The 14703-nt window shown below is 46.7% G+C and overlaps 2 protein-coding genes across 2 annotated transcripts in view; both read left to right on the top strand.

Annotated features, from left to right (window-relative positions):
• The window catches only part of LOC307019435 (uncharacterized protein), a 199019-nt gene that overhangs the window by 53451 nt on the left and 130865 nt on the right, over window positions 1-14703 (top strand). The window lies entirely within an intron of this gene.
• LOC307019436 (uncharacterized protein) lies at window positions 3801-5710 on the top strand. Its single transcript, XM_079650328.1, has 2 exons — window positions 3801-5111; window positions 5183-5710. The coding sequence occupies exons 1-2, from the start codon at window positions 4185-4187 to the stop codon at window positions 5549-5551; spliced, it is 1296 nt and encodes a 431-aa protein (XP_079506454.1). The 5' UTR covers window positions 3801-4184; the 3' UTR covers window positions 5552-5710.

Genomic DNA, 14703 nt, shown 5'->3' on the forward strand with positions numbered 1-14703 from the left:
CGAAACGAGGCAGTGCATTGAATCACCTGATTGGACGGCGAACCAGTGAGTTGATTCATTCAGGAAATGAAGCAGTTGCTGGTTCGGACGTCACATGTCACGTGATTTGAAGCAGTTGCTGCTTCGGACGTCACATGTCACGTGATTTGAAGCAAGCTTCGAAGCACCGCTTCTATGGAATAGGAAGTCCAGGGTTGAAGCTCCGTTCGAAGCTTCAGTGTCAAACTGCCATTACTAGTTCCAGGCCGAATTTGGGAGCTCATAAGCGGCCTGCCATACGCCCCCACCCGTGGAAAGAAGAAACAAATGAAAGAAAACGGTCAATTATATCTTAAAATAATCAAAAATGAAGTTTTGAAAAATTCAAAATTTGAGTGCCAACAGAGAAGGGGCTCCGAAATGCTCAACCCTTCGGCGCTTCCGGCACAAGCCTCGGACACTTTTCCACCCCCCCGTTGCAAGTTACAACGGAGAGGGGAAACCAAGCCTCCCCTACTCTGTTAAAAAAATTCATTCATCATTTTCAGACTACTTTCCGCAAGAAATCGGAAGCCCAGTTTTTGAGAGGACTCAGAAAAAAAACGGCTGTGTAACTTCATGGAGGAATTGATCCGCTATATGTGCACTCTTGCTCTGATACATTTGTTGCCCGGAGACCCCCTAGCATGGTTCTTACCAAACTTTACGTTTTTCAACTGGGCTCTGGAGGAATGCAAGGGGAGTTGCCAGGGGACTCTACCCGCCTTATGAGGCACTATTTTCGGATACATTTTAACACTTTTAGCCCTTTTTTATGGTTCTCCAAAAAATAACTCAGACTTTTTCTGAGTCTGGAGGAATGCAAGGGGAGTTGTCAGGGGACTCTACCCGCCTTATGAGGCACTATTTTCGGATACATTTTAACACTTTTAGCCCTTTTTTATGGTTCTCCAAAAAAATAACTAAGACTTTTTCTGAGTCTGGAGGAATGCAATGGGAGTTGTCAGGGGACTCTTCCTGCACTATGAGGCACTATTTTCGGATACATTTGTTGCCCGGAGACCCCCCAATCATGGTTCGTACTCAACTTTAAGTATTTGAACTGGTCTTTGGAGGAATGCAATGGGAGTTGTCAGGGGACTCTACCTGCACTATGAGGCACTATTTTCGGATACATTTGTTGCCCGGAGGGCCCCCAATCATGGTTCGTACTCAACTTTAAGTATTTGAACTGGTCTCAGAGGAATGCAATGGGAGTTGTCAGGGGACTCTATCTGCACTATGAGGCACTATTTTCGGATACATTTTTTTCCATTTTCACCCCTTTTCTATGGATCTCCAAAAAGTAAACTCATACTTTTTTCTGATTTCTCACTGATCGAATGGAAAACGTGACCCGCCATCGGAGGGCCTCCGCCGGCCCGGCCTTGTGCCGGTGCTCTGGCGGTCGGTTCCTCCAAACTGCGGGTTCGACTCTGATGGCCAGGAGGGTGTGCTGCGTGGGGGGCAACCCCGCGTGTCTCTTCCCTCCCGAGCCAACCGATATGAAGCGTGACCAAGACGAACCGTCTGACTCAGGTGTCCCACCACGGGTCCCGCAGCGGGGTGGAGGTTCCAGGCTGGAACCTCCCCACCTCCGCCGCGGTGCGCCCGGCAAACACTGTTGTTTCTCGAACCCTCCACTGTTGCATAGCGGCCTTCGTCGGCTGCAGCATTCAGCAATTGGCCTTGCTCTAGGCAACGGTTCCCACGGGGACCGGTGTTCGGTGGCTTCACATGATATAGGGTCGACCTACTTCATCAAAGGCTACCTATTTGATCCTGCGTAACCACATATGCTTGTCTCAAAGGAGTAATGGCCTGGTCCAGCCTTGGTGTTTCTCTATAGCTTGTCCAGCCTTAAGCTCTGATATGAGCAATTGGTCCTGCGGAAGCTGAATATGACAGCAAACTGAAACTTAAAGGAATTGACGGAAACGCAGGAGTGGAGCCTGCAGCTTAATTTGACTAAAAGCGGGTAAACTCGCCCAGCCCAGACACGGAAAGGATTGACAGAGACCATCTTCTAACTGACATTTCTTCTAATAATAGCGCACCACCAGGAGTGGAGCCTGTGGCTTGATTTGACTCAACACAGGCATGACCTCACCCGGCCCGGACACGGAAATGACTGACAGACCATGGAACTCTACCCATTGCTTGTCTGTAAACATCCAAATGAGGGGTGGGTCTGAGGTGAGGGCTCTGGCTGTTTCTGCAGCCTCCGCTTCTCTCTTCTCTCCACCCCCCCCAGAGGTGAGCTTGGGCTCCAGCTGTAAAAGGCGGGTGCGCGGGCACCCACTGCCACTCACTGTGAGCCTGGCTCCCGAGCAGCGCGTTCTCCCCGGCAGTCTGCCAGTAGATGAAAAACACCCACCTCTCCGCCTCTTCCGAGGGACGAGGGAACCGCGTAGGGGGGTCTGCTGGAGGATCCTGCCGGGTGCTCCGTGCTGCCTTTCGACAGGACCTGTCTCGAAAAACTCGGAACCCTGACTCCAGTGCGGTGTGGCGGCCTCGCCCTGGCCGTCCACCGTGCACTTTCGGGTACCTGACACTCCTGCCTCCTCCGTGGGCAGGTGCGAGGGGTTCTATGCCTCCTCCCCCCGCTGCGGCGAAGGCCGGAGCGGGATGGAGCGCCCGGAGGTACCGTTATCCCCACGTTGCCATGTTGTCTGGAGGATAGAACCGATAGATGACATACTCTTTACCCGGGTTACAAGTCACTATTTTCGGACCCTTTCTTTGCTTTACCCCCGGTATGGATCAACTCTCCTCAACTCAATCTTCTTCCCCAGCCCCCCGGTTCTCCCTACTGACGCCCGGTTACGGGTCAGTTTGTGACTCATTTGCTGGGTGAGTAACATGAATTGATGGCTCGTATATGAGTGTCGGCCTGGTAATTCCCAAAAAAAAAAAAAAAAGAAGCAGTCCAAGATGACGACAGAGTCACCTGTGTCACCTGAAATACCGCTCTCTCCCAAGACACTTGGATTTCTGGCACCTAGTCCGCAACAAAACTGAACGCAGCATTCTCCTACGCATCGCCAATGGAATAATAAACATTCGCCTGGAGCCCTGCTCTGTTGTTGGTTGTGCATACCATGGCACAAGGCTGGACCGGCATCTCGAAACTGAGCACCCGGAGCTCAGCCAACAAGAAGCGGACTTGGTACTGCGACAAATGAAACGCATGGTGGGGCTTAAAATACTGAGGGAGCTCCGGCGGATTGACCCCCCAGTACACATGACAACGACACTTGATGTGGAATATGGTGCTTATGATGAACACCCAGACTCATTTTCCGGGGAAATTGACCTCTACTCCGATGAGGGAACAACACACAGACTGCTAAGGCTGGAAAACGTCGCACTGAAGGCTCAAAAAGAGGCCCTCAATAAGGAGGTGTGTTTTCTACGAAATAAGCTGGAAGCAGTTGAAGGCTTCCAGTGCCAATAGGGACCTCCGTAGCTCGTCAGCGACTCCACTGGCTGAAAGCATTACGATCCAGCAGCCAGCAAGGCCAGCTTCCTCCGGCAGATACCCCCCCTTGGTTGGACGCGGCAGGCCTCAATCGAAATACGTTGGCGATGAGGAGTCTAGGGGCGAAGGATTAAGGAGACCGATGTCTGCCCCCCCCCAGTGTGAACCAAGTAGACTTGTCTCGGCGGCGAGCAACCATGCCGAGGTCCTCTGGGGTGAAGTGCAAATACAAGCAGAAAAACACATCGCGTGAGCATGGCTCTAAGACGGGCCGTGATGAGGGTCGTGGTGGTGTGGGAACCATACATCATGATGAGCTGCATGGGGACTGTGAGGACTCTGATGATCGGGCCATGACTGACGTGGATGAGCCGGAGATGACAATTGAAGTCACGGAGCTCCTTATGGGTCAAAAGCAACCCACCATCCCAACTATCTCCGGCATCACGACTCCAGTGACACAGCCCACGTGGTCAGGGTCACCCGCCTACACAGTAGCATTTTAAATGCTGCAGCCATTGTCAGTGCTCAATCGTCCTCCACCAGCAGGACATTGCCATCGTTCCGTACCCCTGTATTGCTCAGGAAAACCGAAGCTTGGTGTGCTAGACGGGCAGTGGTCCCTGTGGCTGGGAAAGCGTCACCCACACCTTCCAGGCCCTCTGGTAGTGGGCGTGCGAATACAATGCGGTACATCACACTTCCACCCCGCATGGAGGCGGTAATGACAGAGCACCGGTACTACAACGCGGGGGTCGATCCAGACACAAAGTTGTCCGAAAATGTGCGGTCTAAGGTGAGCCGGGTCAAGAACTTTCTGCTATTTATGGGGCGAGACTCTCCCCGTCTGTCGGACTGGCTGTTCCTGAAGGACACTTCAAAGATCCGTGCCTGGCCACATGACCTGAGAGAAAACTCCAACCTTGCCGTCACGACTGTTGCCTTTTATATAAAAAATATAATGCAGTTTATCCGGTACTTGATGGACTCGCATGTGAAAACAAACAGGCTCAGTGTGTCTGACATGAAGACCATAAAGCGGGAGTTGCAAGGTTGCCTGGACCGTCTGCACAGGGATGTCACAGTGCACCAGTTCCATGTGAAGAGGCGTAAGCTGGACAGCCTGCCTGGCTATGGTGATCTTGAAAAGTGTCTTTCTGCCTCTGTCAAGCGCATCCCGGAACTATTGGATCGAATGGAGCGTTCCCCCTCTGTAGGAGCCCGCTACCTCTTATACGGCTATTTCTCACTCCATTGGTCCCTGCTCTATGGTCACCGTGCAGGAGTCTACGCAAACATGACTAATTCAGAGGTGAATGATGCAGAAGACAGGGGCACCAAGCACGGTTATGCCATCCATGTGAAGGCACACAAGACCGCCAATACCTATGGAGAAGCGCAGCTGCACTGTACTTTGGAGGAATTTGGCTGGGTCCAGCGATGGATGCAAATCAAAAAGACGTTGGTTGGGCAACAGAATTGCTACTTCCTCTACACAGCGGGGGACGGCCCCTCAAAGAACCTCCACCTGTTTCTCAACCTTGCATGGACTGATGTAGGGCTTCAGGGTTCCATTTCCCACACCCTGCTCCGCACTGCCCTGGCAGACACTGTGAGTTTGGTAATGACTGCACATTTAACTGTTACCAATTCCAGTTTGACTAATTATCCGTATATTTCCAGGTGAAGAGATACCAGGACCCATCCAATCGTGAGGTGCTGTCAAGGTTTATGTGCCACAACTTAAGGACTGCTAACCGGTACTACGCCAGCAACCCCGGTGTTAAGGAGGCCTTGGGCATCAGATACATGTTTCAGCAGTCGTTTGCACAGGCGACAATGGATGCACAAGCCGAGGCCGGGATGGAGCCTGAAGCAGCAGGTCCCTCCGCTGCCCCAGGGCCAGAGCGAAAGGCAAAGCGAAAGACATCCTCCGTTCGAGCAGGGCGAGCTCCAGCCCATTGTCCCGAGTTCAGCAGCAGCGAAGATGAATTAACTCTGGTTTACCAAGATACCAACAGTGATCCCTCGGAGGATGGAGCCGATGCATAGTTCCGGGCTGGGCTGCTGGAGCGGGCGAATAAACGGGAGAAAGAAACTCGATTCTGCTGACAATGACAGTGACAACCCCTTAGAATCTACCTGCTTATCAAAGACTCTCCAGAAGCAAATTCGCTAAAGACTCACTGTAAATGTGCATACATGTTCTTGTGCAATTGAAAATAAATATATTGTTATAAATAAATACTGTTTATTCTTTTCAAAATGCACCCACAAAGTCAGCACTGGACTATCAGAGCGGAGGCTCTGGGTAAAAACTCTATTTTAGCCCACTCTGTGGTTCCCAGGGACACCAGCATAAATGCCGAGTCCGTCCTTTGGTGACCGTTGGGGCGCTGTCTACTTTCTGTTTTTCTCTCGCTGTCTACTTTCTGTTTTTCTCTCTGGGACTCTGTCAAAGTGCCATGTGCACCGTGAGGGCCCAGGTATCCAAACTTAAGCACACATCCTCTGACAAAAACCAGAAATGAATGACTTGCATACAAACGTACCCCTGGTCACCTATACGTGTGTCTACATTTCTGGTAGTCACATGTCCGCTGTAGGATGCTTAAGGGTGGACGATAAAACACCACAAAAATCCTCCCGCCTTTAAGAGTTATCAGGGGCACGAGGTTCTGGAGGGTGTGATCCTCTGGGTTTAGTCCGTGGGGGAGTGCTTAACTGTGGGGGCCCGGGGTCTCACGGTGCGCAAGGTTATGGAAGTGCCACTTAGTCCGTCCTTTGGGGCTCCGTGAGGGGCTACAGAGAGGTGGTTTTCCCGGTCCCTCTCCTGGAGGTATGAAATAACCTGAGCTCCATGTGAGGGAGAGATGCTAGAGGTCATTAGGCCATCCTTTGGGGCTCTGTGAGGTGCCAAAGAGAGGTGGCTTTCGTGGTCTGTTTCCTGGAGGTGTGAAAAAACCTGTTTGCCTGTGTTAGGAAGCCATGCTGGAGCTGCTGAGTCCGTCCTTCGGGGCTCTGTGAGGTGCCAAAGAGAGGTGGCTTTCGCGATCTGTGTCCTGGAGGTGTGAAAAAACCTGTTTGCCCGTGTTAGGAAGCCATGCTGGACCTGCTGAGTCCGTCCTTCGGGGCTCTCTGAGGTGCCAAAGAGAGGTGGCTTTCGCGGTCTGTGTCTTGGAGGTGTGAAAAAACCTGTTTGCCCGTGTTAGGAAGCCATGATGGAGCTGCTGAGTCCGTCCTTTGGGGCTCTGTGAGGTGCCAAAGAGAGGTGGCTTTCGCGCTCTTTTCCCCGCAGATACTAGTTTAAATCACCGTTGTCACTATGGTGGGGATTTAGGAAGGTACCTGTGTGGTGTGGAGCTTCCCTGCACTTTAAATCCATTGATTTGCCTTTTTTTGGTGTATTTTTTACTGTTTAATGCACTGTGCTCACTGGGGTGATGCGCCCTCCTGTGTGGACACACGAGAACTGCACTCAAATCACTTTGTGCATTTTAAACGGTTTAAAATAGTTTTTCAACTTTTTAAAACCGCTTTTTGCCCTGGAAATCATTTGTAATCATTATTACCGTTATGGAGGGGCTGCAGGAACACTTTCCCCGCCTTGCAAACACTTATTCCTGGGTAAAATAATCAATTTGTTTCCGCCTGCTTTCCATCAGCACCTGGCAGTCATTTCAAACGGTTTAAAATCGTTTTTCCACTTTTAAAAACCGCTTTCTGCCCTGGAAATCATTTCTAATCATTATTACCTTGATGGAGGGCCTGCAGGAACACTTTCCCCGCCTTGCAAACACTTATTCCTGGGTAAAATAATCCATTTGTTTCCACCTGCTTTCCGTCAGCACTTGCGGCTGTTAGATTAAAACAGTTTAATGCACTTTTAACACTCATGTGCCCAGGATTCCTGCTCCTTTCCTCGGTTACAAAGTGAGGTGCGCTCTGCCTGCTGCTGCGCTCAACGACCCTGCTGTTTTTACCTGCTTGTCCATTTGGCGACAAAAAAAAAAAGTTAACTCGTCTTGACGTGAAGTAGTGATGATGATGACGTGACGTCATCAGCTCGCGCATCACAGAAGGTAAACAACACCGTAGAGTGAACGTGTGGAACTCACACGACGAACATTTCTGCTAAAGACCGGGCAAAGCAGTACCCCGATGTCTTTCACGAAAGTGGGGGGAAACTATTCTGCACCATGTAAAACTGTGTGTTGGAGCATACGTCTTCGAGAAAGTCAACGGTGTCGACACACTTTGATTCATTCAAACATTCGAAAATGCTTTCTGCTGCTGCGGACAAGAAAGCCAAACAACTCACGTTTACCGAGGCATCAACCTCCAAAACCCTTTCGAGGGCTACAAGAAACGAAGTGAGTAGCCTACAAGATTGAAGCTGATCAGATAATGAACGAGTAAATGAAAACAGAATGAGGCGGAAAAGTGTGTGTGTGTGTGTGTGTGTGTGTGTGTGTGTGTGTGTGTGTGTGTGTGTGTGTGTGTGTGTGTGTGTGTGTGTGTGTGTGTGTGTGTGTGTGTGTGTGTGTGTGTGTGTGTGTGTGTGTGTGTGTGTGTGTGTGTGTGTGTGTGTGTGTGTGTGTGTGTGTGTGTGTGTGTGAGAGAGAGAGAGAGAGAGAGAGAGTGTGATTAAAATAGCCCCATTGCTTTTACAATAAATAAACATTGACTGTGTTTAATTGAATAGGAAAGGGGTTTCTTTTCTTTTTCGCAACTTCCCGCAATTTCACCGCATAAAATCACATAAAACCCCCGCATGTTTAATCGCATAATCAAGGATTTTAGCTCGCATAATCAAGGATTTTTGCCCGCGTTTTTCTGGAGGGTCTAGATTATAGACAGTCCTACTCGCCCTAACATTAAGTCCCCAAATAAATCCTCCCTAATTGATCTCATTCTAACTAATGTTCCCCATAAATACTCTGTGGGAGTATTTGCAAATGATCTGAGTGATCACTGTGTTGTAGCCACAATTAGGGACACAAAAGTCCTAAAGGGTAAACCTCGCATTATCAGTAAGAGAAACAAAAAACATTTTGTGGAGCAGGGTTTTGTACATGATCTGTTTGATTTTGATTGGGGTAAATCGATCTGTGTGCTGATATAGAAACTGCATGGTCTTATTTTTATCTTGGTTTTATAGAAATGATAGATAGACATGCACCCCTGCGTACATTTAGAGTGAAGGGACGAGACAATCCTTGGTTTTCTGCTGAATGATCTAGTCTCCTACATGAGAGAAACAAGGCCTGGGCAAATGCTAGGAAGTCAGGCTCAGAGGTAGAATGGCTGCGCTTTAGGCAGCTAAGAAATAGCTTCACATCATAAATAAAAACTGCTAAGTCTAAGTATTATCTGTCAGTTACCACAAAGAACCTGAATAATCCTGGAAAATGTTGGAAAGCCATAAAATCAATATCCACCGGTGATATCCGTAATGAGCTACCTCCGTGCATTACCACAGCATTTGGCACTAAATCGGACAGGGTCACTATGTTAAATAGTTTTAATGAGCATTTTGTGTCCTGTGGCTCTCTGTTTGATTCTGTCACTAACTCTTCTTCTGTGAACACCACAGTCTGTGACTCTGAAAAACGTGTTTTGGAAAACCCTTTTAGTTTTACTCCTTTTACTGTTGATGTTGTTCGTGAAGCTTTAACCAAGTTAGATCCTAAGAAACCGGCTGGCCCGGACAACGTAGAACCTTTCTTTTTAAAGATAGCTGCAGATTTTATTGCTCCACCTCTCACTACTCTTTTTAACCTCTCCCTCATCAAACACAATTCCAAAATTGTGGAAGTCAACGTATGTCCTGCCTCTACTAAAAGGTGGGGAGGCCACTTTATTAAATAATTATAGGCCCATCTCTAAATGATCAGTTCTGGCTAAGGTTCTTGAACCCCTAGTGAGTGAACAGGTAAAGGTGTTTTTATTCACAAATTACATCCTGTCTAAACATCAGTCAGGCTTCAGAAAGCAACATAGCACCATCACTGCCACAATGAAAGTGGTGAAAGATGTGGCGAGTATTTTAGATAATAAGCAGAGTTGTGCAGTTCTTTATTTATTGACCTGTCCAAAGCGTTTGATACCTTCGATCATCGCATCTTAAAGAAGAAGCTACTCAGTATTGGCATATCCAGCCATGCAGTAGGGTGGTTTGTGAACTACCTTTCTGAAAGGTCCCAATGTGTTCATTTTGATGGGCTCACTTCTGAGTGGTTAAACATTACTAATGGTGTTCCTCAAGGTTCTGTTTTAGGTCCACTTTTATTCTCCATCTACATCAATAGTTTAGGTAAAAATGTCGATGGAGTAACCTTACATTTTTATGCGGACGATACCGGGATGTACTGTGCAGGTCCCTCAATTAAGGAGGCTGTTGTTGAATTGCAAGCTGTTTTTAACATTATTCAGACTCAGCTCTCTGAACTAAAGCTTCTTTTAAATGTTGATAAAACCAAGGTAATGCTCTTTTCAAAAGCCAAAAAGATACCAGAGCCTGTTGTATATATTGTAAGGAATAAAAATTGAAGTGGTTACCTGTTACAAATACCTTGGTATCTGGCTTGATGATTGTCTCACTTTTAAACGTCATGTCAATAACCTGCTTAAAAAATTGAGGGTTAGGCTAGGTTTCTTCTACAGGAACAAGTCCTGTTTCTCGCTTGAGGCCAGTCACTGTGACCTTTTTACCTGTGCTGGACTATGGTGATTTGATTTATATGAATGCACCTGCCAATTACCTGATCAAGTTATATGCTGCGTATCACAGCGCACTGAGATTTGTGACAAACTGTAAAGCATTAACCCATCACTGTACCCTGTATACAAGGGCTGGTTTGCCTTTGCTAACTGTACGGAGGCTCAGTCACTGGTACATTTTTATATACAAAGCCATGTTAGTGAAACTTCCATCCTACATCTGCTCCCTGATCTCACGACGAATTGTAAGTGGCTACTGCCTGAGATCGCATGCTGTAGTTTTATTAAATGTGCCAACTGCTAGGACTGTCTTAGGGAAGATAGCATTTAGATGCGCAGCTCCACTGTCTTGGAATAGTCTGCAATTGAAATGGAAACTGAGCAATCTGGTGCCACTAAATGTTTTTAAAGCTCGGTTGGATGCTATTCAATCGGAAGCTGTTGGTACCTGCTCATGTGGATAGTGATGTAAATTGTAAACCCTGTAATGATGCTGTATGATTTTCTTTTTGTTGTTCCGTTTATGTTTTTATGTTTCATGTGGAACCTACTTGAGCAGGTATCCCTTGAAAAAGAGATCAATGATCTCAATGGGATACACCTGGATAAATAAAGGTTTGAAATTAAATGAAATGAGCAATAATAATATCTCGACGTCTATAGATGTAGTGTTAAAAGGAGCAGGTTTTGCTGTGCAACACTCCGTGTCATTTCCACTGTACATTTCACATTTCTAGAATTGGTCATATTAGCCACATGCTAAATGCTAACCGGAGATGAAGGATTTTCAGAATAAAAGCTTGGCATTAAGATTGTGCGAGAACTTTTGGTTCTTTCCGAATAAAATAGCTTTTATGCTGACGGTATGTTTTAAACTAAATAACTTATGCCTTAAAACATTGATTTTAATTTCTAACAACCATCTTCACCTTATTCCCATAATATACTATGGGAAGAGAATATTGACTGTGCTTGCAAACTGGTATCACATCATCATGTGAGGTTGACTGACTTGACCTGGAGAACATTTCAGCTGCAACATTAGCTTGTTGATAAGCTTGGGATATGAGATATCTTTGTAGCCATTAGTGGTGAAGGCATATGTGCTATTGTATGCATTATTTGAGCCAACATTTCTACAGGCATGTGTTGGGTTCAGAATTCCAGAAAAGACAGACAACTTCTAAGTTTAACTATTTATTGTAAAGAGAGCAAAAATATATACAGTGGGACAAAAAAGTATTTAGTCAGCCACCAATTGTGCAAGTTCTCCCACTTAAAAAGATGAGAGAGGCCTGTCATTTTCATCCTAGGTATACCTCAACTATGAGAGACAAAATGAGAAAAAAAAATCAAGAAAATCACATTGTCTGATTTTTAAAGAATTTATTTGCAAATTATGGTGGGAAATAAGTATTTGGTCACCTACAAACAAACAAGATTTCTGGCTCTCACAGACCTGTAACTTCTTCTTTAAGAGCCTCCTCTGTCCTCCACTTGTTAACTGTATTAATGGCACCTGTTTGAACTCGTTATCAGTATAAAAGAAACCTGTCCACAACCTCAAACAGTCAGACTCCAAACTCCACTATGGCCAAGAACAAAGAGCTGTCAAAGGACACCAGAAACAAAATTGTAGACCTGCACCAGGCTGGGAAGACTGAATCTGCAATAGGTAAGCAGCTTGGTGTGAAGAAATCAACTGTGTGAACAATTATTAGAAAATGGAAGACATCCAAGACCACTGATAATCTCCCTCAATCTGGGGCTCCACGCAAGATCTCACCCCGTTGGGTCAAAATGATCACAAGAACGGTGAGCAAAAATCCCAGAACCACACGGGGGGACCTAGTCAATGACCTGCAGAGAGCTGGGACCAAAGTAACAAAGGCTACCATCAGTAACACACTACGCTGCCAGGGACTCAAATCCTGCAGTGCCAGACGTGTCCCCCTAATTAAGCCAGTACATGTCCAGGCCCGTCTGAAGTTTGCTAGTGAGCATTTAGATGATCCAGAAGAGGATTGAGAGAATGTCATATGGTCAGATGAAACCAAAATAGAAGTTTTTGTTAAAAACTCAACTCGACGTGTTTGGAGGAGAAAGAATGCTGAGTTGCATCCAAAGAACACCATACCTACTGTGAAACATGGGGGTGGAAACATCATGCTTTGGGGCTGTTTTTCTGCAAAGGGACCAGGACGACTGATCCGTGTAAAGGAAAATAATTAATGGGGCCATGTATCGTGACATTTTGAGTGACAACCTCCTTCCATCAGCAAGGGCATTGAAGATGGAACGTGGCTGGGTCTTTCAACATGACAATGATCCCAAACACACCGCCCAGGCAACGAAGGAGTGGCTTCGTAAGAAGCATTTCAAGGTCCTGGAGCGGCCTAGCCAGTCTCCTGATCTCAGTGTGTGAAAACCTTGTGAAGACTTACAGAAAACGTTTGACCTCTGTCATTGCCAACAAAGTGTATATAACAAAGTATTGAGATGAACTTTTGTTATTGACCAAATACTTATTTTCCATCATCATTTGCAAATAAATTCTTTAAAAATCAGACAATGTGATTTTCTGGATTTTTTTTTTCTCATTTTGTCTCTCATAGTTGAGGTATACCTAGAATGAAAATTACAGGCCTCTCCCATCTTTTTAAGTGGGAGAACTTGCACAATTGGTGGCTGACTAAATACTTTTTTTGCCCCACTGTATATCACTTGGCCAAGGACTCATCACGTCTTTGGGAATCCCAGGCAGCAAAACTGTAATCTGTAACCACCAAATCCGTCAAGCGCCTCGAACCTCATGCAACAATACATTTTATTACACAGGGTGTTGCCCGTACATTTTTGATTGATCAAGACTAGCTGAAGAGATACCGCGGTTTGGACTTGGTTCTCTTTGGTTGGTGCGCAGACTCAGATAGAGCCTCTTGGCAACACGATCCTCCAATCAGCATTCGGCCGGCCTGTGGAAGTCCCTCCCTACTCTGGCACCATCATACTAATTAGTTTTCTCTAACGTTTCTTCAGATATAGTGGGAAACCATAATGTTGCTTCCTAGCTTCGCGGCGGAGCGCGGCTCCCATACAAAGTGAAGGCCGGTGCAATGTGCTGTTCTGACTACCTCTTTGTGTTCTCTCTGTCTCTACACTCAACCTTGCTACTTTCAATATTGCAAGCTAAACTTTCTTCTGACTATTCCCCTCATTGTTATCTAACCCATCAGAACCTGGGATTAGTGATTGTGTCTATTTATTCTATAGTCATAGCAATCTCATGAGCCCAATAAGCATATAATGATGGTGCAGGTGTTCCCTGCACCATCCTCCAAGATGGCCGCGTTGTGAGTGACACGTCTGAAGCTTGAGTCTGCCAAACTGCTTCCATAGTAGCTTACTGATTGCTGATCGCCTCTCTAACTCATCCAAACTATCCTACAAGTTAGCCGTCGCCTAACAGGACATTTATTTACTTTATTTGATACAATGGCTGGAGCTGGAGGCGAAATGTCGCTACAAACATTGCTGACCGCCATTCATCAGGTGAGAGCTGATATGCTGTCTCACCTGGACACAAAGATCGACCCTATACAAACCTCTCTGGATACAATTCAGAGCTCACTATCCACCCTGTCTGAGCAAGTCGATCTGCTTGAGCATCGTGTTTCAGCTAACGAGGACAACATAACTGATCTCACGACCCGCATTGAACGAATGGAGTCGGTCAATACTACACTTAAAAACAAAGTTGAGGATCTAGAAAGCCGCAGCCGACGTAACAATCTTCGCTTTGTTGGAGTACCTGAGTCTGCAGAATCAGGAGACATGGTCCGCTTTATGACCCAGCTGATCCACCAAGTCCTGGGGCAGGAGAACTTCCCATCGCCGCTGAAGATTGAGAGGGCTCACCGGACTCCCGCCACTCTCCCGAGGCGGCCAGATCCCCGCGATAAACCAAGGAGCATCCTGATTAAACTTCTGGATTTTCAGGACAAGAAGACGATCCTCCGTGTCGCCAGGGAGAAAGGGACACTTAAATTCCATGACTCGATCATTTCCATCTACCCTGATTTCAGTGTCGAGGTGATGAACAAGCGCCGTCTCTTTGACCCAGTCAAACGCAACCTCCGTGGCCGGATGAAATACTTCATGAAGTATCCTGCTACACTGTGTGTCACCGTGGATGGCAAAATGCAGAGTTTCACCTGTCATAAGCGCGCTGAAGCGGCTTTCATGTCCGAACCGAACTCACCAGCTGCTGGTATGTCATATTAGTCCATGCTTGTCTTTGTTTACTTCGTTGTTTCTATCTGACGTCAGAATAATGTGGTCTTGCCGTTGGCTAAACTGCCTCACGTGACTTGTGCTGTCAGTAGTGGCAGGTGATACTCCTCTCTAAGCTACACATTTATTTAACTGAATGCAGACTCGAGTTTCGAGTTTCTCCTAAGTTTGTTTGTTTATTTACTTTA

Source organism: Notothenia rossii, assembly GCF_949606895.1.
Source record: "Notothenia rossii genome assembly, chromosome: 9".
Lineage (NCBI taxonomy): Eukaryota > Metazoa > Chordata > Actinopteri > Perciformes > Nototheniidae > Notothenia > Notothenia rossii.